This window comes from Apteryx mantelli, chromosome 2, assembly GCF_036417845.1.
Source record: "Apteryx mantelli isolate bAptMan1 chromosome 2, bAptMan1.hap1, whole genome shotgun sequence".
Classification (NCBI taxonomy): Eukaryota; Metazoa; Chordata; class Aves; order Apterygiformes; family Apterygidae; genus Apteryx; species Apteryx mantelli.
This window is the reverse complement of record NC_089979.1, coordinates 96,605,764-96,632,360: the sequence shown is the minus strand read 5'-3', so window position 1 is coordinate 96,632,360 and position 26,597 is coordinate 96,605,764. Positions and strand designations below refer to the sequence as shown.

General features: G+C 41.7%; 1 protein-coding gene across 1 annotated transcript in view; it reads left to right on the top strand.

Annotated features, from left to right (window-relative positions):
• Positions 1 to 1,701: 1,701 nt before the first annotated feature.
• Positions 1,702 to 26,597, top strand: part of GABBR2 (gamma-aminobutyric acid type B receptor subunit 2) — a 470,259-nt gene continuing 445,363 nt past the window's right edge. Inside the window, exon 1 of the mRNA XM_067292420.1 lies at positions 1,702 to 2,016. Within this exon, the coding sequence (XP_067148521.1) occupies positions 1,702 to 2,016 (315 nt within the window). The remainder of the gene's footprint in view (positions 2,017 to 26,597) is intronic.

Here is a 26,597-nt window from a genome sequence, read left to right as displayed (position 1 = left end):
CCTGTCTTGAAATACGCTGTGACCTGAGTTGCTTCCTGGGTTTTTTCAGTAGGTTTTAAATTCAAGTCCTGCAGTTAAGGGATATTGCAAGACACAGTCAGGGATGGGCAGGATGAAAGTGTTTGCCAGGAGCAGGGGACCTATGCCTGGGAGCAAGGCAGAAGGCCTTCACAAAAGTAGGATGTGCTCCACATATGTGCAGATGTGGAGGTAATTAGGAAAGAGCCGCATGCTGTGAGTACAAGGGTGGAAAGGGCTCATCTCCTCCAGGCTGGTAATAGAACTGTGGCAACCCACTCGCATCTCTGCAGAACTCTAAATTCTGCTGCAACATTAATTTGTTTGTAGTCATAAGCTGCAGGTGTGGAAAAATGAACAGGGCCACACTCCAGCAAACCAGTGAAATCTACGGGGGGGTGGCGGGGTGGAGGGGGGGCGGTGGCAGCAGGGGAATAAATAAAATGTTCCGATTTCTGCTTTGCAAAATGCCCAGCTTCTATGCACTGATGAGTCGTCATGGCCCAGAGTGTGTGTGTGTGTGTGTGTGTGTGTGTGTGTGTGTCGCTACTGGATGTGCAATGCTGGCGTGTTCGTATGTCTTGTGGGAGTGAGGGAGGGAAGGCTGTGATGGGGAGTGTGTGGGGAGCTGGGAACTGTCCGCTCACCTGCATAGGGCCGCGCGTGTCATTCTGTGGGGGGGGCCTGGCACGCGTGGGCCTGGCACGTGTGTGTGCGCGCGCGGGCAGGGCCGCGCGGGGGCGGCTGCACCTCGGCGCGGGGCCGGCGCGCGCTGGTGCGTGCGGCACCGCGTAGCCGGACCGCACAGTGGCATTCACCACTGTGCCGCCCCGCGCCGCCACAGGGAGGCAGGCCCGCGAAGGGGCAGGAGCTGCACAAATACCTCCCCACTGCCGCCCCCGGCCGCGCCGAAGCCCTCACCTGAAGGCGGCCTGCGACCCGCGGGCACTGCGCGCTGATGCCGTAAGAGCATCCGCGGCCGCTCCGCCGCGTTGCTCCTCCACCGGCTGCGCCAGCCTCGCCACCCCAGCCCCCGGCTCCTCCGCAGCCCCCGAAGGACGGTCACAGGCAGCCCCCACTCCCGCGGAGCCCCCCGCGGCCCGCGGCGCTGCCCGGGCGGTGGCGGCTCCCAGGAATGCGGCACTAGCACCACCGCCCCCGCTCGGCCCGCTCCTCTCCTCTGCCTGCCCGTCCCTAGGGGGGGCTTTTTCCTCTTCGGCGTTTTCTCCTGGAGCATCCTTTTTTTCCCCCTGGAGGAGAAGGGGGGAGGAGGGAGGTATTCATTGGGGGCTGTTGAGAGCATCCCCCCCTCCGTCCTTCAGGGGGAGAGCAGCCCGGAGGCAGAGGCAGGTCCCGCTCTCTTGCTGTGCTGTCGGAGAGAGAGGAGGAGAGAGAGGAGAGTGGTAGGGAGCGAGTGTGGAGGGGTTATTTATTTATTTATTTATTACTGCTGGTGGTTGCAGCTGGCAGACCTGGGAAGGAGCAGGCGCCATTGCCAGCAGGATTATTGCCGGGGGGGGGGGGGAAGAGAGGGAAGACCCCCGGGCTCCCGGGCAGCAGGGAGAGGCGGCTCCTGTCGCCGGGGGATGCTCCCGGAGTGAGAGGGGCTCGGCTGTCTCCCGCCGCTCTGACCGTCCCCCCGCTACCACCCCTGCTCCTCCTCCTCCTCCCCCATCCGGCAGCATGCATCCCTCTCGGCGGAGACCGGCCGCTGCCACCTCTAGCCCTGCCATGCTGCTGCTGCTCCTGTGCCTGGGCTGGGCGCCGCCGGGCTGGGGCTGGCCGCGGGGCAGCGCCCGGGGGGTGGCCGGGCTGCCCCCCAACGCCACCACGCCGATCTCCATCATGGGCTTGATGCCGCTCAGCCCGTCCGAGGAGGACCAGAAGAGCAAGATCGGTCGGGGGGTGCTGCCCGCCGTGCAGCTGGCCATGGATCAGATCCGCAACGAGTCCCTGCTCAACCCCTATTTCCTGGACCTGCGGCTCTACGACACCGAGGTAGGGACCGCCGCGGGGCCGCGCTCCCTGCCGGGCGCAGAGGGGACACCGCCCGCCCAGCGCCGGGCGCTGCGTGTGCAAGGGCGCAAGGGCACCGCGGACGCGGGCCAAGGTCTGCGGCCGAGCTCGCGGTGCCGGCACGACCCTGCGCAAACGGCAGACGCGAAGGGGCCCGGCGCGGGTGGCGGCGAAGCTGACGGGCCGTATCCTGCTCGCGGCGCATACCCGGAGCGGTGCTGTGGCGGCCGCCGCTCAGCCCCGCGGACACCCTGCCCTGGGCTCCTGGGCCCCGGCAGGTGCTGGGGTGCTGTGTTGTCTCCTAGTTTGGATGTGCTGCCCTTGGCGTGCGTGTGCATCAGTGAGAGGAAAGCTGGCTTTCAGCGGCGGTCCCTCGCTAAGCACAGTTGCGGCTGTAGCCGTCTCCCAGCCTCTATCTATTAAGCAGGCCAATTACTTTATTTTCCCTCTCTTTCAATGAGTACCCGCTGCGATCCGGATTGATGAAATGCAGCGCTGGGAGGCGAACGGCAGTGGATGTAGCTGTAGCTTAAGAAGGTGGGGAAGGACATCGCAGGGGTTTGATAGGCTTCTCCTCCGCTTTGCGAGGCAAGAGCGGGCCGGGATGCCCTCCCAGGGGTGCGCGGGGCCGGTCCGGGTCGGGCCGTGCGCGCTGCGCGGGCCGCGAGGCCGCGCCCGCCCACCGGGGAGCGCGGCGAAGCGGAGCGGCGCGGTGCGGTGTGGAGGCGCTCTTCGGAAAGAGTTAAATATGCGGTCCCTCTCCCCGGTGTGTGCCAGCACCTTGCGAGGTGCCCTGCTCCGCACCCGCTGCCTGGGGCCGGCGAGGGGCTGGGAAAAGGGACCCCCCCTGCGGAGCTTCAGTGGGCAAATCTTTCTTTTACCTGTTAGAGAGGGAAGCAGAGGTTTTATTAAGTTGGTTGCCACCATCAGCCACCCCCAGCTGCATTTCGTTTTGTCACAACTTCAGTAAGCGTGTGTTTGCAGAGGATACATGCTGATTCAATATTGAGCCTTTCCTGAAGATGGCAGTCATTTCTTGTGTAATGCTAGTGTCTGCTGTGCATTTCCAAGACAAGCTCCAGTAAAGCAAGTGACTGCTGAAAATCTTTTTGGCTGCAATTTAAGGAAGCCCCTGTCTTCTCCCCTTTGATTCTCAAAAACCGAGGGGAGCAAACCGAAAGCAACGATAACAGGCTGTACTGCTTCGTGGTAGTGTCTCTGCTCCCCTCAAAAATATTATGAAGGCCTCTCATCCTAGGATGGCTGCTTATATTTACATAGATTTGTCATAGTATTTTTTCAGATAGCTTTGAATGGAAGCGCATGGAGGACAATACTGCTGAGGACATCAATTAGGAGAAAACAAGCTGCCATGGTGTTTTGTTGTGTGAGCACAACAGATGTACTGAAAGGGAATACAGGGAAGATCGGCCTAGAGTTGTTGTTTGTTTCCTTAAAAAAATGAATCCCAGGGAACTCTGCAATCATAATGAAGAGAATTATGGGGGATTTTCAGAATGGCAATACCTGTTTCATAAAGTGAGGTATCTGTTAGAAAAAATCACAGTTCTCCTAATCCTGTTTTCATTACATTATTCTACTTAAATCCGTCCCTCGTATGGAATTGTTACAAAAATAATATATGCATAGGAAGTAGAGACGCCTAGGCAAGATCTTCCTTCTTCATACAGAAACATCATAAAGTGCTGTACTTTATTGCAGTCAAAATATTTTGAAACTGTTAATACAGATTTTGGGTTCTGAATTAGGTAGTTAGCATTAAAATATTTAGAAAAAATGTTCTATTTCTTCTGGACTGAGTATCAGTTTCTAAAAAAAATGCATTTTCACTGTTTTGTACTCTAGGGACATGAAGAATCAGGATCATGTTGCCAGCTTGCTTTGTAGCTTTGAATGCTTTTAACCAATTAATAAATGGGTGGTTATGGAATGCTAAGTCAGGCGAATGTATATATTCAGAGTGCACTAGGATCATTATTGTATGCTTAATAGTGACAAGTAAATAACTTAGTGTTCAAGAAGAGCACTAGATTGACTGCACCAGAACACATGGATTAATGGCTGGAACAGCCATTAAACACATAATAGTGTGAATTTTTTTCACTCTATCCAGACATTATCTTATTTCTTCTGTGCACTTACAGTAAGCGGAAGGGTAGATCACTCAGCATGCGCACTTGGTCTTCAGCCTCTTTTCTGAGATTACCAATAGATAAATATGCCTGAAGACTTGGATTCTAATCATTACATAATCACAGACCAGGGAGTAGTCTTCCCTTTCAGGACATTTTAGTTGCTTGTGACATTATCAGCTCTTAAACAGAGAATGTGGAACTTTGATCTCTTGGAATTTTTGAACGACTTGAGAAACAGTTGTAATATATTTATAATGCTTAGAAAACATGTGGCAGTGATTCAGATACGTCAATATTCTCCCTCATGTCTTTCCAAAATCTCATTTTAAGTTATAATTTGATGTTTGTGTTGCATTTTTACATAATATTTTACTTATAAGTTCATGAAAAATAATTACTGCGGTAAAAAAATTAGGTTTTTTATTATGTGTTCAGGTAGTTTTCTGGTGAAGTTAAACTGAATATTGTTTATCTGATATTTCTGATTTGTGAAAGGAGGCATAAGAATGCCTTTACTTTCTGACCAACCATATGAATCATTGTAATGCGCCTTCTAAGTCAGGCTGTCATTTTTCAGCACTTGGACTTGCTAACCTCTGAGCATGTGAGCAGCAACCCCAGTCTTTATCAAAACATTTAAACTGAATTAAACACATACTCTATTACTTTGCTCAATCTACCTCTCAGCCAGCTGTGATCCTGTGAACTGTCTTCTATGCAAAATATAACCACAGGTTACAATGGGTAAGGCTTATGTCTTCAGTATTTTGGATGATTAAACATGTCTAGAGCTTGATCCCGATCCAGTTTAACAAACTTCTTTTGCTATCCAATGGGTATGTGTGTATCTACACGGGCATTCCTTTATGGGCTCAGGGAATAAAATAAAGCTCAGGTGTAGATACTGAACTCTGGTTTGAGTTAGTGACTTAAGTTAGTCCTATTCATTTCAATGAGAGCAGGAGCAAACTCTGAATGAGGCTCTTAGGCAAAAATTCACAGTTATGTTATTTTAGAAACAAGAGAACCTATAAAGTAATAAAGTGAGTAAAAGTCTTATCCAAAGCCAACTGAAATTAATGGCAGTAATTCACTGATTCCAACAGCCCTAGGACCAGGTCTTAGAAATTAAGGGCACTTAATAGTTTATGGCTTTGGATAAATAATGATGCTATAATATTTCTTCTTTTTTTCCTGTCCCTATGATTAGAACTTTGTTTTGCTGAAAACACAAAGAAAATTTTTGTAAAATAGTGAAATAAAAAGTTATGTGATAGATGTCATTTTAAACGACATATAAATCAGGAAAGATGATTCCACACTCTGGAAGCACCCTGACACACCTTTGTTGGAGAAAAAAATAGCAAAATATCCCTAAAATAAAGGAATTAAACATTCCAGTAGAGAAAGTTATGGATTTCAACACTATTTATTTTGCAGCAGGCAAAAGCTGTCCATGGAGAATTTAGAGGAAGAGGCATAGTGGAAGAAGACAAGGGCTTTAATGGAAGTTGGATATCTGCCCTTCTGCATCTGGACATCTTTCCTTGAATAAGGAATGTATTTTCTGCCTTCTTGCAAGATCAGTGCTGTAAGTGTTGTACAGATAGGTTGAATATTTGAAATCTAAACATGTAGAGTCACGAAGGCTGGGAATGCAAGTTAGAATTCTGTCACTTTGTTTTTGAAGATCAAAATGACTCCTGACAAGCTGAAAAAAAGTCTTCCAGAAACAAGTGGGGTATATTATCACAAGGAGAGAAGAATATTCATAGTATGGAGAACAAGTTATTTTGTTTTCTCTAATAACTGCAAGTAATTTGTGGTCATCCTGATATAATCTCCTTTTTTAGTAATAATTCACTTTAACACGTTTAAATAGCATGTTGGCATAGAGGGTAAGATCTGAAACATACACAGGACTCCTATTCTGAAATTAAGTAGAAAGTGCCCTGCCTAATTTATCTGACAGAACTTCTCTTTATTTTACTTTCTTACTAAAACATTTTCTGTATTCTCAGCAAAACCCTCCTCTGTTGAAATTTAATAAAGTTGTATGGGCTATGCACCAATCTGGGTAACCCTACCAGCTATTCTAAATTGAAAAAATACCCTCAGCCTCCAAATAAAGATGCCTTTTGCAGAAAGTACAGTCAAGAATGGAGTTGACTAAGTTGACTCATAAGTTACGTCTTGTTCCTGCAACCTGAAGTAGGAGTCGCATTTCCTGTAAGGACAGTAAACATATTTTAGCAAAGAGAGAGGGCTGATGTTAGTGGTGCAAAATGGGGGATCTAGCCATGAAGGTGGAGAAGCGGGTGTTTAGTAGCAGTTGTTATTCTTCAGAGGAGGACAAACAGCCAGTGGTTGCATTCTGACAAACTCTGCCCTAGGGTTGAGCAAGTTGAGCAAGGCAGTGCAAAAAAGAAATACACATAGTGTATTGGTTAGACTTTTCGTCTTAGGAGACATGGATTCCAGACCCTCTGATGATAGCAACTGGATTTATGCCTGGAAGTGTGCTTAACCCAGTATGTCAAAGCCAAGTAAATGCTCTGGGGATGAGCCCTGATGCACTTGCTTTGTACATAGTAACCCCCTATGCTGAACCTTGAGTTCCCTCAAAAGCTTCTAGCTCCCCTAAGATCAGACTACCAGAGCGTGTTTTATATTAAATCTGCAGCCAGTGTAAAAAGTTCCTCGCCCTACCTGCCAGAAAGAGGAAAGGTGAAGAATCCCACATTTCAGACGAGCAGCAGTTCTTTGAGCCACCACCTTCCAGTCTGGATTTGCACCTGCCTCCAAGTGCAACGGCAGCAGTTCTGTGAACTTGATAGACCAGAGATCAAGCCAATTTAATATACGGCATAAACATAGCCTGGGTTTCCCATATCCTTTGAGAATGCTATAGCTACTAATTATTCTGAAGCCTTCTTTGCATTTCTAAAGTAGTACTCAAAGTGGGAAAGATAAGGAATTGTCCTGACCATCTATCTCTAAGAGTAGCAGTCAGCTGAATACAAGGGAGATGTCTAGGACTAAAAGAAGGTCCAATTTACAAGATACTAAACTAACAACCATTTTTGCCTGTATAATGATACAGATGATGTTGTGTCTGTCATATGTTAAAGTGGTTGTGTAATTTCTTATTTTTAAGTATTACTAAGTGCTTGTACTTTCTGATATATGCAAAGAACGTAGACATTAAGCTGAAAGTACATTCGTGTTGTCACATGCATGCATCAATGGCTATTCTGGTGGCAACAAGAACACACCTTTTTCTGTTTGGAATGAACATATATATTTTTAGATAGTCAGTGTACCCTTTGACTTTCATCCAATATGGCTCCACTTGAGACAAACACTTTTTTGCTTTAGAGTTTTGTAAACTTGGAGGGAATCATCTAAAAGTTAAGTGTTTATGTTAATTCTATGCTGGCTTTTCCACTGATGCTAAGGTGTGGGTGGGGAGATGAGAGAAATCATGTATTCACTGCACCCACTCCTCTGGGTGCGGATCCTAGACCTGCAGAATGTACATCCTCTAAATATCTCTGCAAAGAGAGATAAAGCCAATATATCACCTTCTGGCATATGTCTTGTAATTTTTTGTAGAACTTATCCCATACATGCTGCAAAACACACTGTTACGGAATCTTTTGATTGAAATGCCAAACACACTCTGTCAGCAGGGAAAAGTTATTTTTTGAATAAATCCAGGAAGGAATTTACATTTCCATTTGAAGTAGGAGAGGGAAGGCACTCTTCTCCAAAATGGGAATCGATCAAAGTGAATTACTTGAATTTGTGGAAAAGATGGGGTATAATATCCTTGTGATAACTGTGAAGAAAATATTTGCAATAGGAAAAGGGAGAGGAAAGAGCTAGAAGAGATACAGTTAATGACTGCATTCATGTGAAAGCTGTCAATATAGTATTTATATTATTTTAATTAAATACATGCATTTATTTGGGATGGAAGCATAAATAGCATCACATGTCAAGGCTACAAAACACCATCTCACATTAATGATCTGAGAACATGGTGATGCATGCATATCTCAAGCTTTGCTGTCTGCTTTCAGTTTCATTGCATTATGGAAGTTTTCATAGCATGTTGCGGAATAACAACTAAGGTGTTTGAGGAAATTGTGGAAGCTGGGAACCAAACTTCTTTCATGGAACTCAAGCGGAGGCTAGGCCATTTTAAAAATCCATTGCTATCCTGGGAAAGCAGATGCTTTTTCTTAGGAAAGGTTGAACCATTGCACCCAGAGCTCTGGCTCAGAGAATCATGTGGCAGAAGGAAGTGAACAGGAAAACCCACCCTGTCATCCATTTTGGCTCAACTAATTTTTGGAGCAGCTGGAGCTGGCAGACGAGTACATTGAGGCGAGTCACCACTGGTGTGACTCAGTCCTGCAGAGATATGGGTGGATATGCAGCAGCCCCATATATTTCTGGAGCTTTGTGTCAAGCTGAGAGGGTACAATACAAATACATCACATTTTTTGAATTTATTTTTGTACTAGGAATCCTGGAACTAAACTAGTAACAGAGCCTGAAAGCTTGAGGAGCCAGACACACTTTGCCTGATTTGTGGGTCTAGCTCAGCTAGAAAAGAGATTTGCAGTACTTTTGCAGTTCCCTGGCTCCAGCAGTAATGAACCACTAGCCTGACTCCTGAAGCAAACTGGTTCAGCCTCAACATTCCTCTAATTTAAATACAGAAGCTAGTGCCCCTAAGAATAACTGAAATGTATTTTCAGTCATATTGTGTTTACCCTTGCCATGCCACCTGTACTTTTGGGATGACAGAGAGTCTTCTTTGCTAAACAGAGATTCTTCTATTTGCAGATGATTTTGCTGTGGATAAGATCTGCTGGATTTGGCCTCTTTGTACTGGCTGAATATAAACAGGACATACAGACTGACAAAGTATATATTTTTTCTTGTGATGGAATAAACATTTAATCTCATCTCCAAGTCAGTGCTTGATGTCCGATTTGTGTGTCATTAGTTTTTCATTATGGTAAGCTTTTAGTTCTGACAATTTTATCCACAGTATTTTCCAAATAGGCGTTCTCAAATGTGAAAATGAAAGCTAACAAATTAAGGGTAAATTTCTACCTTCTCACTGAAAGTAATAATCACAAAGCTCTTAAAATGTAAGGGCTAATTCACCTGGGCTGTCCAAATTGTTGTTGCTGAGGCTCCTGGGAGATGAAGGCTCAGACAATGGACTAATTGCTTTAAAGTGAACATCATGAGTTTGAGGGATAGGATTAGAAAACTTAGGTTTCCTACTATGGCCACGGTACTTCTTGTAAATAATTAACATGTTCTAAGATCATAGAACCATTATAATTACTCAGTTCTTATAATAAAGGCCATATATTACTCTTAGAGATGTCTGCCTATTCCCATATGTGCTTTAAAAAGCTCTCAGATCTTGTCTTCAGGCTCCCAAGTGATAGAGAACTTTCTTCCTCTCTGAAAAACTTTTCTCTGTGATTAATTTAAAATCACATTAAAAGTCCATTATTATTTCCAGCTTAAACTTTGCTGATCCTGTAACAGTGCTTCCTGTGTGATCAGTAGTTCTCGATGCTTATTATGATCTCCACAGAATTTCCTCCTAGTTAGTTGACACAGAACTGGAAATCACCAGAACATTCATTTAGCAATACGGGCTGTGAGAGATGACCAAAGCTTTCTGACTTTTTGGGGGTATCCAAGGTAACCAAAATCATATGAAGTGCTCTATTGGATTAGATCCTGTTGGAATCTAAAGTCTTCTTCCCTTCTTCAGAGAGTCACAGACCATAAGTGAGAACTTGTTAACTTGGTTTTTGGCAAGCTGAATCTAATGGATTCATGTGCTTATTCACTGAATAGCTAGTTCTCCAGACCATTTTTGTGATTCTTGTCTGAACTTTATTTTCTTCTTTACATCTATGTTTTCTGTAAGATAGTTTTGCTACAATTCCCATTAGAGGAACTCATTCTGTTTACCTGCTTATCTAAGTCACTTCTAGAATCTCATGTTTTGTTTTGTTTTTGATTAAAGACCCACTACCACATATCTTTAAAAGAAGACATTTGTTAACCTTTTGTTTTCTTAAAGTAGTAACTTATTTTAATTTTGATGCCATTTACCTAAGGTAGGTTTCAGTTTCTGCTTCAGCTTCACTGATCTACAGAATTATGTGAAGATCTATACACACAATAGGCGTCCTAGTAACCATTTTGCATCCAAAACCTTCAGGGAAAAGTAGTAAGAGGCCCCCTTTGAGATGTTAATTAACTTCCTTTCTACTGTTTACTGCTCCTGCTTTCACAGGGAATTTATTGTTTTTCTAGCAAAGAACACATAGTAGGTATCTTTATTTATAATTTTCACTCCATATAAAGTGAAAGTTTTTAACAGATTATCCCTGTTTGGTACATCATGTAAGATGTAATATTTTTCAAGCATTATGATTTTTCAGACATTCATTCCTGTATATCTTAACACCACCATATAAAAATGCTTTAATATACACATACAGTATAAAAATATCAAACTCTGCATTTCTGTGAGGTCTTTCATATAATTTTGATATACTGCAAAAACACCTTGAGTTTGCTCTCAGCTGCCTCCCTGTGAATTTGGAGAGCTCTAAAAATCAGTAATTTACAGGAGGTTAATGGAGGCAGAGACAAACTTCCTCTTTTTTCCCTTCCACTTTCTCCCTTTCTAAAAATTATAAGCAGGAATGAATTCCGTATTGTTGGTGAGAATCTGATCTAGAAGGGTAGGCTAGTGGTAGGAAGACTTTATGCAATGTAGTAAAACAAGTTAAATTGCAATACCTCTAACTACAATAGAAAGACATACAAAGAAGTTTGGCATTGCATATCTTTAAACCTAGCCAAGCTTACATCTGCTAATCATTTCTTGCTATAAAGAGTGCTAATAGTATCACCTCCAAATCACCTCATTAAAAAAACAGAGTTTCAAGTTAGGTGCCTGAACTGAAGACTTGTCTTCCCAAAGCACTGAGAGATTTGCAGTTTCTGTCAACATCAGTGGGAACTGCTGGATGCTCAGCACTTTAGAAAGCCAGCCCAACTGTGAAAAAGCAATGTGCTTTTGTGAGCAGGAGGCCTAGAAGTGCCACTTTTAATTAAGAATAAAAGCATTCATAGATACTTACTTTAAACTTTCAAATTGCCTGGCTGAATAAAATGCTGATTTTTCTCAGCCTTTGAGATACAAATCCTTTCAGGATCTGTGTCAACATTATCAGAATTAAATATCCTTTAGCATTAGAATATTACAACTCAAAGATCTTGCGGCTGAGAAATAAGCAAGGTGTAGGAATTTCTATAAATCAGGCATAGTTATTTTTGTAATTAACACATACCCTGGTTTAGCTGGTTAATATTCAAACATCACTTCCTCCAGGCTCAAGAGCGGTGCATCCCTATGAGTAGGAAGTCAAGCAAAGGAGGTAGGAGACCTGCATGGATGAGCAAGGAGCTCCTGGCAAAACTCAACCAGAAGGAGGAAGTATACAGAAAGTGGAGACAGGCCACTTGGGAGGAATATAGGAACATTGTCAGAGTATGCAGGGATGTGACGAGGAAGGCTAAGGCCCATTTGGAATTAAATCTGGCTAGAGATGTCAAGGACAACAAGAAGGGCTTCTTCAAATACATCAGTAGCAAGAGGAAGACTAGGAAAAATGTGGGCCCTTTGCTGAATGGGGTGGGTGACCTGGTGATGAAGGATGCAGAGAAGGCAGAGTTACTGAATGCCTTCTTTGCTTCAGTCTTTACTGCTCAGGCCAGCCCTCAGGAACCCCAGACCCTGGAGGCAAGAGAGAAAGTCTGGAGAAAGGAAGAATTTCCCTTGGTTGAGGAGGATCGGGTTACAGATCACTTAAGCAAACTTGACACCCACAAATCCATGGGCCCCGATGGGATGCACCCACGAGTGCTGAGAGAGCTGGCGGACGTTATTGCTAGGCCACTCTCCATCATCTTTGAAAGGTCATGGAGAACAGGAGAGGTGCCTGAAGAGTGGAAGAAAGCCAATGTCACCCCAGTCTTCAAAAAGGGCAAGAAGGAGGACCCAGGGAACTACAGGCCAATCAGCCTCACCTCCATCCCTGGAAAGGTGATGGAGCAGCTCATGCTGGAGGCCATCTCCAAGCATGTGGAGGACAAGAAAGTGATCAGGATTAGTCAGCATGGCTTCACCAAGGGGAAGTCATGCTTAACCAATCTGATAGCCTTCTCTGATGGAATGACTGGCTGGGGAGATGAGGGGAGAGCAGTGGATGTTGTCTACCTTGACTTCAGCAAGGCTTTTGACACCGTCTCCCATAACATCCTCATAGACAAGCTCAGGAAGTGTGGGTTGGATGAGCGGACAGTGAGGTGGATTGAGAACTGGCTGAATGGCAGAGCTCAGAGGGTTGCGATCAGTGGCACAGAGTCTAGTTGGAGGCCTGTAGCTAGTGGTGTCCCCCAGGGGTCAGTACTGGGTCCGGTCTTGTTCAACTTCTTCATCAATGACCTGGATGAAGGGACAGAGTGCACCCTCAGCAAGTTTGCTGATGATACAAAACTGGGAAGAGTGGCGGATACCCCAGAGGGCTGTGCTGCCATTCAGAGAGACCTGGACAGGCTGGAGAGGTGGGTGGAGAGGAACCTCATGAAGTTCAACAAAGGCAAGTGCAGGGTCCTGCACCTGGGGAGGAATAACCCTATGCACCAGTACAGGTTGGAGGTTGGCCTGCTGCAAAGCAGCTCTGTGGAGAAGTGGGAGTGCTGGTGGACACCAAGTTAAGCATGAGGCAGCAATGTGCCCTTGTGGCCAAGAAGGCCAATGGTATCCTGGGCTGCATCAGGAAGAGTGTTGCCAGCAGGTTGAGGGAGTTGAGCCTCCCCCCTCTACTCAGCCCTGCTGAGGCCACATCTGGAGTACTGTGTCCAGTTCTGGGCTCCCCAGTACAAGAGGGATGTGGCACTAGTGGAGCAAGTCCAGCGAAGGGCTACAAAGATGATTAGGGGACTGGAGCATCTCTCCTATGAGGAAAGTCTGAGCGAGCTGGGCCTGTTTAGCCTCCAGAAGAGAAGGCTGAGAGGAGATCTTATCAACGTGTACAAGTATCTGAAGAGAGGGTGTCAAGAGGATGGGGCCAGAGTCTTCTCGGTGGTGCCGAGCGACAGGACGCGAGGCAACGGGCACAAACTGAAACACAGACAGTTCCTTCTGAACATGAGGAAAAACTTTTTCACTGTGAGGGTGACAGAGCACTGGAACAGGTTGCCCAGAGAGGTTGTGGAGTATCCTTCTCTGGAGATATTCAGAACCCACCTGGATGCGATCCTGTACAATGTGCTCTAGGTGACCCTGCTTGAGCAGGGGGGTTGGACTAGATGATCTCCAGAGGTCCCTTCCAACCTAAGCGATTCTGTGATTCTGTGATACCCTCCAAATTTCTATTTCCATAGGCAATAGTGTGTTTGACCTTGGCAAAAATTACAGCGTGTGTGCTGTAAATAAAAGGAGTGACACTGCAGGAGTACTGTGTTTCTAGGGCCTTGTTGCTCAAGCCAGATCTATACGGCTGGCACAATTATGTCAGCAGTGGTGTCAAGAGGTGTTATCTCAATGTCAGCAGAAGCCCCTAGTACAGTTACGGCAGTAAAGAGCAACAACAGCCGCAACCTCAGTATTAGTAGTTTTGTTTTGTTCTATTGTAGTGGCTAGAAGCCCTAGTCTTGTATCAGGCCCAGACTGCAATACTCTTTAACTTCCCTAATAAAGAGTATTTCATTTAATGGGGATGGTTTACTGAAGGGTAGATATAGGTTTTCTTTGACCAGTGAGTTCAGAAGTTTGCTATTATTAGAAATCCTTTTTTCATTCTAGATTTCTATGGAACCAGTTATAGATTAAGCCGCCTCTGAACCTTAAACTACGTAGACTGAGCTTCTTTGTTTTCTTGGCCATTATACAATCCTGCAGCTTTCTTGTGAATCTTTTACCATTTGTAATCCTTGTTCTCAAAGTGCTGCCACTAGAATTTGACATTTTACTTCAGGAATAATCTCGTTGATGCTGTATATACTAGTAATATTATCTCTTTACTTCAAACCTGCTGTTCAGAACGGAAGAAATGAATTTAATCTTCGTGCTGCAATGCTCAGGAAGAGGGAAGGAAGCAGAAAGATGAGATTTTCAGGCTACTTATGAAGAGACTTTATGATTTGCGGCAAAAACAATTTTTCATTTTCAGATCAGTCTCTAGCTACTAGCAAATCCGCTCAGCCTTTGCAGGCCAGGGGGAAGTACGTAGTCTGGTCATTTGGATAATGCTGTGGAAAATAAGTAGTTTTAGCTGAACAGTCGGCTACTTAAAAAGCTGAGACACGTTAGAGCAGACAATAGTGTTTCAATATTGGAGTCATTCTTGGCATAGATAGAAGCTCAGTCTTGATGTAAGAACAGGAATTACCATCCAAAATAAATCATAATAGATTTCAATGCATTACCAAGGTTTCTTGGGGTAGGTGGATACTCTATACTCTAATTACACTTAGCAATTAAGTAGCAAGATCAGAGACACATGGGAGAAAAGGGGTGAATGATAACCTACTTGAAAACTAACATTTGAGGCTGGGATGAGAACATCCTATAAATGTTAATGAGTGTTACTCAAGGGGGAAGAAGTTGTTGTGTGGGAGACATGAAGTGACATATTTCTTAAATATATAGCCAACCTTAAACACAGTTACCACAGTATATAGTCAATCTTGTACATGAACTAATAGCTCTTAAAAGTGATTTATGGTTCAGAAATACTTATCAGGGGATTGAGAACTTGATTTAAAATGCTTTAAATACAGAGGATAAAGTGATAGAGAAGACAGCACAAAAATATTTCCTTTTGCCTTTGGAATGTATTAATCCATAGGCAATAGACATAAATAGACTTAACATTTTTTAAGTTCTTGGGGACTGAGCTTCTACAAGGGCTTTATTCCCTTTCTGAAAATTACTCAGTTTGTCTGTGCAGCTATAACAAAGGAGACGCCAACCGTGAGTCATCCAGTCACCAGTTGTGTCCTCAGGCTTGAAGCTAGCTATGGCAAAAACCTCTAGTGATCATTACTGTGCTGAAGAACAAGTATCTTGTTTTGGTAAAACCTCCTAGAATAGTGGGAAGGTAGAATTTAAAATGAAACAGCCTTCATGTTCTGTCACTGAAATCAAAGTTCAGATTTAGTACTATTACATATATTATAATTGTACTATTACATGTATTATAATTATGGAAATTCAGCTTCAAATTTGAGAAGTACATGTAAGATAACAGTTAATTGATTTATCAGACTAGCATTTCACAATTGTTATGTTTCAGCAGTAAATTCTGAGGGTGTAGAATAAACTCAGCTGAAAAACTCAATCTTTGATCATGTGACAAAGGCTTTATAGGTATTAAACCTCAGAAGATGTTATTGAATACCTGAATATTACAGTTGTATGATTAATCACATGTATGGCAAATATGGCATGTTAATTTATCAAAATGAAAACTCATGGACATGTTTTAACACGTGTTGTTGCAATAATACTAGCAATAAAAATACTTCTATATCAGAAACAGTCTTCTGGTTAGATAGCTAAATATTTCTGTCAGGAAGCAAATTCTAAGCAAGCAATTAACATGAGGCTGCACTAGTAGGTTATCTTATTTGTTCCTTTGCCAGTTCTGGGTTAAATGCAGCATAGCTGAGGAGACCCAAAAGTAGCACAAGCAAAAAAAAATAGTAGTCTAGACTGAGGTGGATTGCATATCTATAGGATGAGGTGATGCTCCCAACAATGTGTGTAATTAAAATATATGTCCATCCATATGGCACCGAAAAGGAGTTTCATAGCCTGTGATACACCATTTCTCTTGCGCAAGTTTTAAGCCTTTGGCCTGATGGCTGAGGGGAGCGGGGTGGAATCAGGGGTAGCGGCAGATTTGTTTTTTTAAACATGGAGGAGGAGATTCAAACTACATTTTTTTGTTACCTAGACAGGAGCCAGGGCTATGATTCCTGGAGCCCCCTGTTTCCTGGTTAGTTAATGAAAAGATTCAGACATAGAAAGAGAGCAGTTCAGATCACCTTGGCTGCTGAAGTTTGGCAGCACAAATGCCTCCCCCTTCCCTCCCCTCCTCCCCCTTAGTGTAGTCAATACTGAAATAATACTGGTAAGGAAGGCTTGTCCAAGGACTATTCACCAACAAAATCCTATTTAAGCGTCTAAGAAAGGATTAAATAGGATTTAAGCAATATCTTGGCCTATATCGGCCCTCTGTTCAGGAAAGAATTTCACTCTGAGTTTAAAAATGTTTAACAAATATATTTTCGATAATCACATTCTAGAATCATAAGAATAAGGAATAGAAAATACCTATTAAGCTGTTGTGTTAAATTGTTGTTTTGCAGGACTGTGCTACCAGAGTGTGCCTCCTACTTTGCATTTTGCCCAGCTAATTTTCAAATTTTCTGAATTCTGATCATGAATTTTGATCTTGCTCTGTCTGATTTGGGCTTAGTTTATACAGGCATAAAAGTAGGTTCTGCTTCCTCAAACACAGGGCTGTGTACAGCCATGCTACATTGTGGCTATAGGCAGCAGTGATGAAGGAAAGCAAGGAACATGCAACAGGTATTTCTGTTTTGCCTCATGTTTGTGCCTGAGAATGCATGGAGGGGAATAACGGTTAGCTGGGTTCTGTCCTTCCCTATCTAGTTCAGTGCAAGTGAGCTGGCAGAAGAGTCACTGTGGACAGTTAGTAATAATTTGCACATAACTCTTCCTTGAGGCTAATCCCTGGGCCCAGGGCAGATATTTATTGCTTTTTTATTCAATATTATTTTGCTCTGGTTACTTTTATTTATCTATTTATTTTCATGCCCTTCTGTCACACAATATATAGATTGCAATTATAAATTAGGATGTTTATAGTTGGATTTCATAGAGAATTTTTCTTTAGAAGCTTTTTAGTTGCACATCACTTTCAAAATAATTTATTGACCTGAAAATATTTTAAAACACTATGTTTTGAAAATTTAAAATAAAAAAAATCCTATCTTGTATGGCTAACTAATGCTTAATTTTGAAATATCAGCTATTCATAAAATAAATTGCCAAGTTCTGAACATACTATTTGAATTTTGATTTATATCAGATTTAGTTTTCTGCCTGTGAGCCCTTCCATTTGTTTCTCTATCAGATTACCGAGTCGTGAAAACCTTTGAGGTTTTGGGGTTCAATTCTAGTTTGGCACAGGGCTTTTCTTTTGAAATCTCAGAATTCCCATAAGAGAGCAAAACAATTTGCTATTCAGCTGTATGTGTAATGACATGGAGTACCCTGAAAAACAGTTATTTTCTTCTTGGACAAACAAGCATCTCCTGGAAGCATCTTCCTCTCCCTGTGTGTGGGCTTGGCTCTCCCATTTCCCTTCCCTGCCTATGGCAGCATCCCAGTGGGTATGGGAGCCTTTCTGTGCGTGGGAGGGATGGAGAGAGGTGGCTCCTCGAATGGAGGGAAGGGATGACAGAAATGGCTACTTGCACAAAGGTGGAGTGCATTGCTGCTGAGAAGGGTGCACAGAGGATGGTCCCTGCATGCAGAGCAAGGCAGGCAGACTCCTGGGGAACAAGGTTGAAGACGTTTCTGTGGTGTGGTGGTACCATATATATTCCCTTCTCAGCCTGGTGAGTTTTGGTCATTCTGCAGCAAATGAGGTTTTCTCCAGCGTTAGAATATTCTCTGCATTTCTGCATATGCAGCATGCTTTCCATCCCATAGCCTGCAATATTACTTGGACAACTGCAAATAGTATGATGGAATTACTTAGCTAGTCAAGATAATATCTGAAATGCCTGTCAAAAGATAATGTGACTGCACATGAGAGGAACAGACCTGAATTCTGTATATGTCCAAAACTTGCTTTGATTTTAACAGAAGAATGGAGTCCCTGAGAAAAGTAGAATCAGGCACAGGATATAACTTTGAGCTGATGCAGCTTTTGGACTAGAAGTATATAAGATATTATCAATACACAGGGCAGCATAATCTCTTTGGTCTGTGTGAAGCTGAATGAAAATGTGATAGGTACAAGGTAAAACAAACTGAAGCAATCTTCTTACCCAAAGGTGTGCAGAAAGCTGAAAATAAGAGTTCAGTATATTATCACTTCGATCAATCCCTAGAGTATCCATTTTTAAAGGAATTATACTATTTTGTTTATTGATTTGTCAACTATGGATGAGTATTTCTGCTACAAAAATGTTTAAAATGACACATGTTTAAAATTAGACTTGGCAGAGCAATTTGCCTAGAGATTATTCTTGTGCAGTATTGATTCACAGCACTGCTGTGAGCAGGATTACTGTCCAAATTGGAAAAGCCAGCCGCAGAGAGGTCTTTATCCTTTAATAACAGTTAGCTCCTTTCCTAGAGGGACACAGCTGACTGAGACAAAGGAAAGCTGCAAAACGTCAGGCAACCAGAGAAGCTAAGGCCTGTTCTTTAGAGATGAGGGTGACAGGGGAAGGGAAGGAAAAAAGAGAAAAACACCAAGAAAGATGGCTTTCTTGAACTGGAAACTAGACATTCTGGTCCTGTTTGTTTTGCTGATAATCAGGTGTTCTGAAGAATGGGGTCGCACTCACCTCCCTCTTCTTGGGCTTTCACCTGCCAGCTGCCTAATTGATCAGAGAAATCTAACAGCAGACGTATTGCCCGCTATTCATTTAGCCTTGCAACATCTATACAGGCATTCATGGATTTTGAAGAACTATGAACTGCAGGTATCATTCCACGATACTCAGGTAAATGGATACAGTTATATAGATGTATAATGTTTGAGCCTCATCTGCGATCACACTTTCTTAAGCTTGCAACTGAATCCCTTACATGGGCTTGCAAATCCCACTCTACTAAAATATGGTAAATGTGATTGTCTGGAAAAGCTTGGACTGTTAGGTGGATGCTGGACTGACTTTACTGGTGCTAGAAGTAGGAATAAAGACTTTGTGAATAAAGAGGGATGCCAAACACCTATGTCTCTTCAGATGATTTGGAGGTGCCCTGGTGAGTGCTCCCCAACTGAATGACTTGCTGAGTTGTTCTGTTCTTCCATACTATCTTCTGTCTTGTTCCTTCTGCTTTCTCTGGTAGCAGCTCTCTAAGTCACCTTCTATTTCTGCTGCTGGGTAGAAGTGGGATCTGTGCAGTGTCGCTGGAGCAGGGAATCAGACTGTGCAAAGCGTTGCTTTCCAGTTAGGTGAAAAATTAAGAAGTGATAAAAGGGATGAGGATTCTGGGAGTCTAGATATAGAGAGTAGTGAGGTGATATCTGTAATTGTAATACTTTCAAATTTGAGAAGAGCTGCTTTTCTACCTTTTCTTCTAAGACTGAGGTACCTCTATATCTTCTGTGCAGAAATTAAATCATGAAATTTAATTTTTATGGCTTCTCTTTTAAGCTGGACAAAGCATTTGTGACAAAATCAAGTAGAGAGACTCACATGTCAGTATGATCTGGGAGTGTAAACCTGTACTTTAACTCAAGGACAGCAGTGATTTAAACTGCTGTCTTCCACATCTGATGCAGGTTGTGGGTCAGATGCCCTCAGACTCATATACACTTTTATGCATATATGCATATACACTCCACAGACAATATTAGACTACTTAATATTTTGAAGTTACAAAGTAGCACATCAAACATATTTGCTTATCTATAATCCTTTAGACATAGACTGTACTGTTACAATTAAGTTATTAAAATTAGGCATTATTACACCAATAACAGTTGCATTGCACTTTATAATCGGAAGAAGGTATTATTATGTCTTTTGTTGAGGCTCTAGAAAATTATCCAAGGGAGAAGTTTTAATGTGATTGTAATTGTGCATTTGGTTCCTCAGCACTTATGTGTAGTTTTTGAAGTGCTTTAAACATGACTAACGTGATCCCATATGCTATAAAGTTACTTGAAGGTCGCTTCCATGTTTAATAATGTAACACAGATGTATATATTAAGAAAACTTCTGGTTTTTTAAATTACATTTAATACAACTTACTCTTTCACTTAATCATTTACAATCCCTTACTGGAAATGTAATTATGGATATGCAGTCCTGAAAAATACATGTTTTAGTTTCTACTGTAAAAAGATGAAGATATGCAGTAACATTTCAGCTTAAATAACTGAAAATTTAATGCAAACAGTAGGTTTTGACATAAAAGGCTGATGAATGCACACTGTAGTAGGTGGCTCCATTAGCAGATACCACCTGTTTTTCTTCTATAAACTACAGGCCTAGTCCAGTCATTGTGGCCTGATGTATATCTTGGAGTCTGCTGGCTGATGAAAAGTGTGGATGTGAGTTTATGTGGGCAGGAATTAAAACCTACCAGCATTTACTCATATAGAGTATTTTTAATCCTGCTTCATTGGAGCTGGGGGGTTTGCAGAGTTCATTGCATTTACATAGTTTCTAATTCTAGGAGTAACTCCAAATTATTTTTCACCCCATAAATGTTCCATAGATTTTGAATTGTAGAAATTCAGCTATGTTGCACTGACCTGTGCAATTTGAATTTAAATATCATAGTAATCTGTAATTCTCTGAATCAATCCCTGGAAAAAGACACATCATAACAACTTGTAAGAGATTAACAGAATGTAAAGTATTAAGATTTCTGATTTCCTTTCCCGATTCTGAGAACAGAGTGTGGTCTAGAGTTTTAAATATTGATTACAGACAAGCTGCAGAGGTCCTTGGACTTAAAAGTCTCCAGCAGCGGTATTAGAAAGTTGATTCTGTTTAGCAGAGTTGTGAGCTGAGATCTGCTATAAATGCCACATCTGTATACAACCTTTCAATTAACTTTTTTTGAAGAGAAAACACTTTCAACTACTTTTTATTTCAACTTTTACTTCCATTACTTAAACCTTTATTACTCCAGAATGTGAATGGTAACTACTAGGCAAAAGAAGCTTTCTTGCAGTCTCACAAGAACTGTCTGAATTCTTTATGTTAAATGAAGCTATTCCAACAGAAGGCTTAGAGAAAACTTTTTCCAGCAGAGTACTTTATAGCTTGGTAGCTAGGGCACTGTGCTGAGAACTGAACACATTCTTTTAGGTCTTCTATGATTTAACATACACATCCTAATTACCATGTTGTTCATTTCATAGAAGTGGGAATCCCTTGAACACGCATGAGACAGCAATTCCATGTTGTAAAAAATCATTAAACATTCAGTGAGATGGAGACCAAGTGAGTGAAAGTGATCAAGTTTGGTAGATGACCACCTATCACCAAAATGGTATATCTATGTCTGTGATGTTTAATTATTGATACCAGAAGGACATTGTCAACAGAAGAGACATTACCCTCTTTTCTAGTCATTCCACATAGGGGCATCTTGGGGAGGTGTCAGATGTACTCTTTCTCTAGCCGAAGCAGGGCTGAACTGCCATTCTGCAGAGAGCCCTGATCCTTGACCTGTTGGACAAACAGTGTGAGAAGGTGGAAAAACTTCCTCTGCAGATTTTGAATCCTACCATGGAGCACTTTTTTACTGTCGTAGGTATTCCATTGAGATTTTTAATTGGGGAGGGTGGAGGTATAATTGAGCTGTCTGCATATCAGTTTATTTCTGTCTTTCACTTTGGCAATTGGAGCTTCTCTTACTGAATCTGCAGGGTTACCAGGTTGGTAGATTCTTACATGCATAGGCAAATCTAAAAATTCTTTTACTGATGGGTAGAGAATAGTATTTTGGTCCTTCCAAGTTCTTATTCTGTTCTTACTTAGTTTTCTGTGAGTTAGTAGCCAGTCCAAGGACTGTGCTTTGATTAGCAATGATTTTGAAAGAAGACATTCATGTGCTGTAACTGGGACATGGCTTAAGCATACAAATAGACTTAACTCAGATTGTGCTCAGATTGTTTGCTGGCATTTAACTGAGTCTATCGTAAAGTGTGTCTTCTCTAACAGCGATGATACAACATGTTCTGGTCTGAATTAAATGTTGGTTGTCTTTTCTTTGGTAATAAACTGATTCCTTTGTAATGGAATGACATGATAGCATGATAATGGTGTGCCAGCTTATTTAAGGCATACCTTTATTCAAACAAAACAAAACAAAAACCAGACAGCAATGGAACAGTGACAGAAAGTGACACTGATAATTATTTCCACAGCAAAAAGTTTAGTGTTTTCTTATCCTACCTAAATGAGAAAGAATTTCTGCTTCAGGCTTAAGATACAGTAAACTGAATCATTACACTAAGCATGTTGAAGTGTATATGTACAGGACTTTCTGCTTAAAAGCAAGTAAAGAATAGATACATCAGCAATTCCACTAACATGCAATTATTACTTATTAATTAGAGTATTATTTCACATGGAAAAAAACCCCAGCTGTTAGATTTCTTATGTGCAACTCATTGCATATGATCTGTAAGTCCATTCTGTGCACTTTAATGTCTTCTGCGTGCAATGAAAGTAGCACAGGGTGTAGGTCAGATTTCTGGGCGCCCACAAAGCTGTGAAAGAGAAGCATGCAGTGTATTCCTTACCTCCAACCCAGACTAGCTTCATGGGCTGGTGACTAGGACACTTTTGAGGTGGAGGGGTGTGGGCAAGAGAGTAGGGGTAACTGAACCAAGGTCTTCCCAGTCATTGGGAAAGCTATGCTGGGTACAGCCTGATGGGCTTGCAGCCTCTGTGATTTTGGGCTCTGCCAATGAGGAAGAGGAGGGGCTGGTTGGTGTATCCCAGTGAGGGCTGATAACACAGGAGAGATGTTTGGCACTGTGAAGCCAGAGATGTTTCTAGGCATGTGCAGAGCAGGAGGGCTTTGCTAGGTCTGGGATTCGTCTGACCTGACTTAAGATGCCTGTGTTGTAGATATCTACCCTTTAGCTAGTGAGGTGGGGTTCCCTGTACAGTCAAGAAGAAGGCATTTCTAGGGGGAAAAATTCATCTGACCTATTTTAGGTGACTATTTTAAGGTAAGAGGAATTGTAGCCTAGAGAAAACTTGTTTCTCTCTGTGACATGTAAAGGCAGCCTCTGCTGGCTAGTTTAGATGTAGATCTCTCCTATGCAGACCTCTGTACTCTGCAAGTTACATCCTACCTTAGATATCTGTGAGAATTGTAATGTAAAAAGCTGTGGTACTTATATCATCTCCAGATTTCAGTGGGATTTCAGCAGATAGTCCAGTGAACTCGGTACCCACTATCCCCACTTCATCCTTATCAAACTTCATTCTCTGATATCTCGTATCTAGCCAGAAAACTTAGAAGCCAGGCCAGAAAAGCCATACTGTGTGCTGGGCACCTGAGAGGTGACAACTGTGCAGCCAGGAGTGGCAGACTATTGGTGGAGTAAGGCTTCTCTGTGCCACCCCTTTGGGGCACCCAGACCATGCATCATGTGAACTGATGGAAGGACCCTATGGCTGTTCCATGGCTCATGTTCATGAACAGAAAACTCTCTATTTATTGCACTTTCGTAACTGAAATTTTGTCAGGCTAGAGAAACATATTCCACGCTTTGGCCTTATTTCTAACTTTTGTATAAGGAAAAAATCGTGACAGAACTGTTTCTTCAATCAGAGCACAGTTTTTTTCAAAATCACATGGACTGTGAAATCGCATTACTGTCACCAAACCTTAATTTCAGAAGCAAAAAAGAAAGATAGTTCAGATAGTTTTGCCATCATTTTTGAAATTACAAGTCCTTATATTTTCCTTGAAAAATGAATTTCATTTGAGATAGTTTACAGTTTCAAACTATAGTATGCATCATAATTCAAAATCAAAAGTCAAAATTAAAACATCTAGTTTTATGAAGACTAAATATTTCAGTCAACACAAAATGATGTTTTTTTCCACAATTTTCTTTCATGGAGAAATTCAACATTTGGGATTTTTTGTTCCTAATAACATGAAAACTCCTCTCAAAATTCTTCACAAAATGGCATGTCCCTGTTTTGAAAAACTCCACTCATGTCAGTTCATGAATGTTTTACTTATGTGGTAGTCTTCACAGATATGTATTTTTTAAATCTTTATTGTAAAAATGTTATAAAATGTCCATTTTAGAATTCTAAAATCAAAATGGAGATCTGGCAGAGTAATCATATTCTGGAAAGATTATATTCATTTAGTGGAATGGATAAGGTTTTTTATTGCTGTTTGCTGTTTTGTTTGAATGAATGCAAGCCTCTGGTGAATACCATTGCTCTTGGAGCAATTTACATGGTTCTGATTTGTGACTTGTGCAGAATTGTCAGCTTCCACTAGGAATATCACCAGTGATGTCTTCATTATGCTGTTATTTTCAGACACATCTTACAATTTTCTTAGCGTACATTGTAAAGCAATGCTAAAACAATGCAGAGGCCTGTTTTGCTCTTGAAGGCAAGGTGCTTTTGAAAAAAAAAGTAAATCTGAATCATTTGCAGTTAGGTATGATGCCTTAATCTCATAAACTGCTATGAGAATGAAGAATTACTAGACAACTACTTAAGTATCCGAAGAAATAAACCAGGGCTTTTCCTCAAAGTAGGTAAAAACTGGTCAGATCACTTTATTGATTTGAATAGCTTTAGTGAAAAATTAAACATTTCAGTTTTGCATAATAATTCAAGTTTATTAAATGTGTTGCATACGTAATTTTTCAAAACAAAAGTGTCTTTCACTTTCATATGCTTTGTTATAAACATCCATTGGTAGCATTTTCTTTTTTGACATAGAGTGTCAGTAAATACTGCAAATGTACAGAAGGAATCTGGAATAAAAGAGGAAAGCAGCACTCTGAGACTGTTCATACCCAGTTCTTTGATTATTCCCCAAATCTTCTGTGTCCTTTGTCCATAGTCAAAGTACTCAGTCCTGCTGTCCATTTCCTCAGCCTGTGGCTCTTATCCTGGTTTCCTGCTGCAGGGGTCTTCTTGCTTGCAGTTAGCATATACATTATCCTTGCTCACAGTCTGCCCACAGTAAGCAGGAGAGGCAGGGATCCAAAGGAGAGAGGAGTCACCAACAGGAGGCTGATGAAAGGTGAAGAGGAAAGAGGTGTTTCACAGGATGTTAAAAAGAGATGGATACCTATTCATGTTTTTATAGACCTGTAGCATTCTTACTAGCTTCTGAAGCAGCAGAAGAAAAGTAGAGAAATGCATTTTTAGTCACATTTTACTTTGGAATAGACTTCTTGCTGTTGAGTGGATCCAATATTGCTGCATCACTTTACTGAGTGTATTTCATAAATTGCAGACTGGAATGAAAAAATTTCTTAAACTGATGTTAAATGGGTTAAAGAAAATCATATTTTTTATGTTTTTTCCAGTTTGATGATTTATATGAAGTCCAGTTAAGTATTTGTTCATTTTTACTATTAAGGCTACAGAAAACAGAAAATATAGAAAATAGCTTTTACTAACTAAGGATATGCATAATTCCATTCACCATTTTGTGATGCTCCAATTCTGAACTAACTTTAATAGTAATTAATAACTCCTCAATACCTACTAAGTAAACTTGCATGAAGATTTGACAGGTAGCTAGAATTGTTTTGTAATATTTATGTTATCAGTATGATATCTGTTAAATTAGTAAAACCTTACTGATACAATCAATCATCTGCATACTAGTATTACAGTTGGAAAAATACTCTTGATCTAATTCACATTTACATTAAAGATTGTTTCACTGAAGTCTGAAAAAGTAAAGGTGTCTTAAAAAGGTGCAATCTTAAAGTCAACATAGACAGAAACCACAACCATAGCCAGAAGAATGAGCTTCAGTGTAAATTTGTCTCCACCAAACTTGAAAAACAGTGTTAAAAAAATAAGACATGGAATGGGTAGAAATACAATGATAAGATACGTAAGTCAGACGGTTGTTCATCTTAAGTTTGATATGCTGGTAGCTGCAGTCAAAATGGTGCTGTAATGCACATGTGCTGTTAAAATTGTGTGAAAAAGTGCCAAGCCTTTATCCTTGGAAGTAAGACCTGTTTGTTAAGAGGTTTTATGCAGAACAGCAGAAGTACTTTCTATATGGAAAAACACAGGAGGAACTGACAGGAATATTAGAAGGCCTCTCCTTTGTGGCACATCTGCATGCCAAACAGCAGAGAAAACTGGATGACCAAAAAAAAAAGAAAAAAAAAAAAAGGTGTAGGCCTTGAATGGGATACTTGCATGTAGATATTGGTGTATCAGTAATAGTTTTAATACAGTGATCTTGGATGATAGGCATGGAGATAGAAGTATTAGAAGGCAGAGTATGGTGTGCTTATAACAAGAATT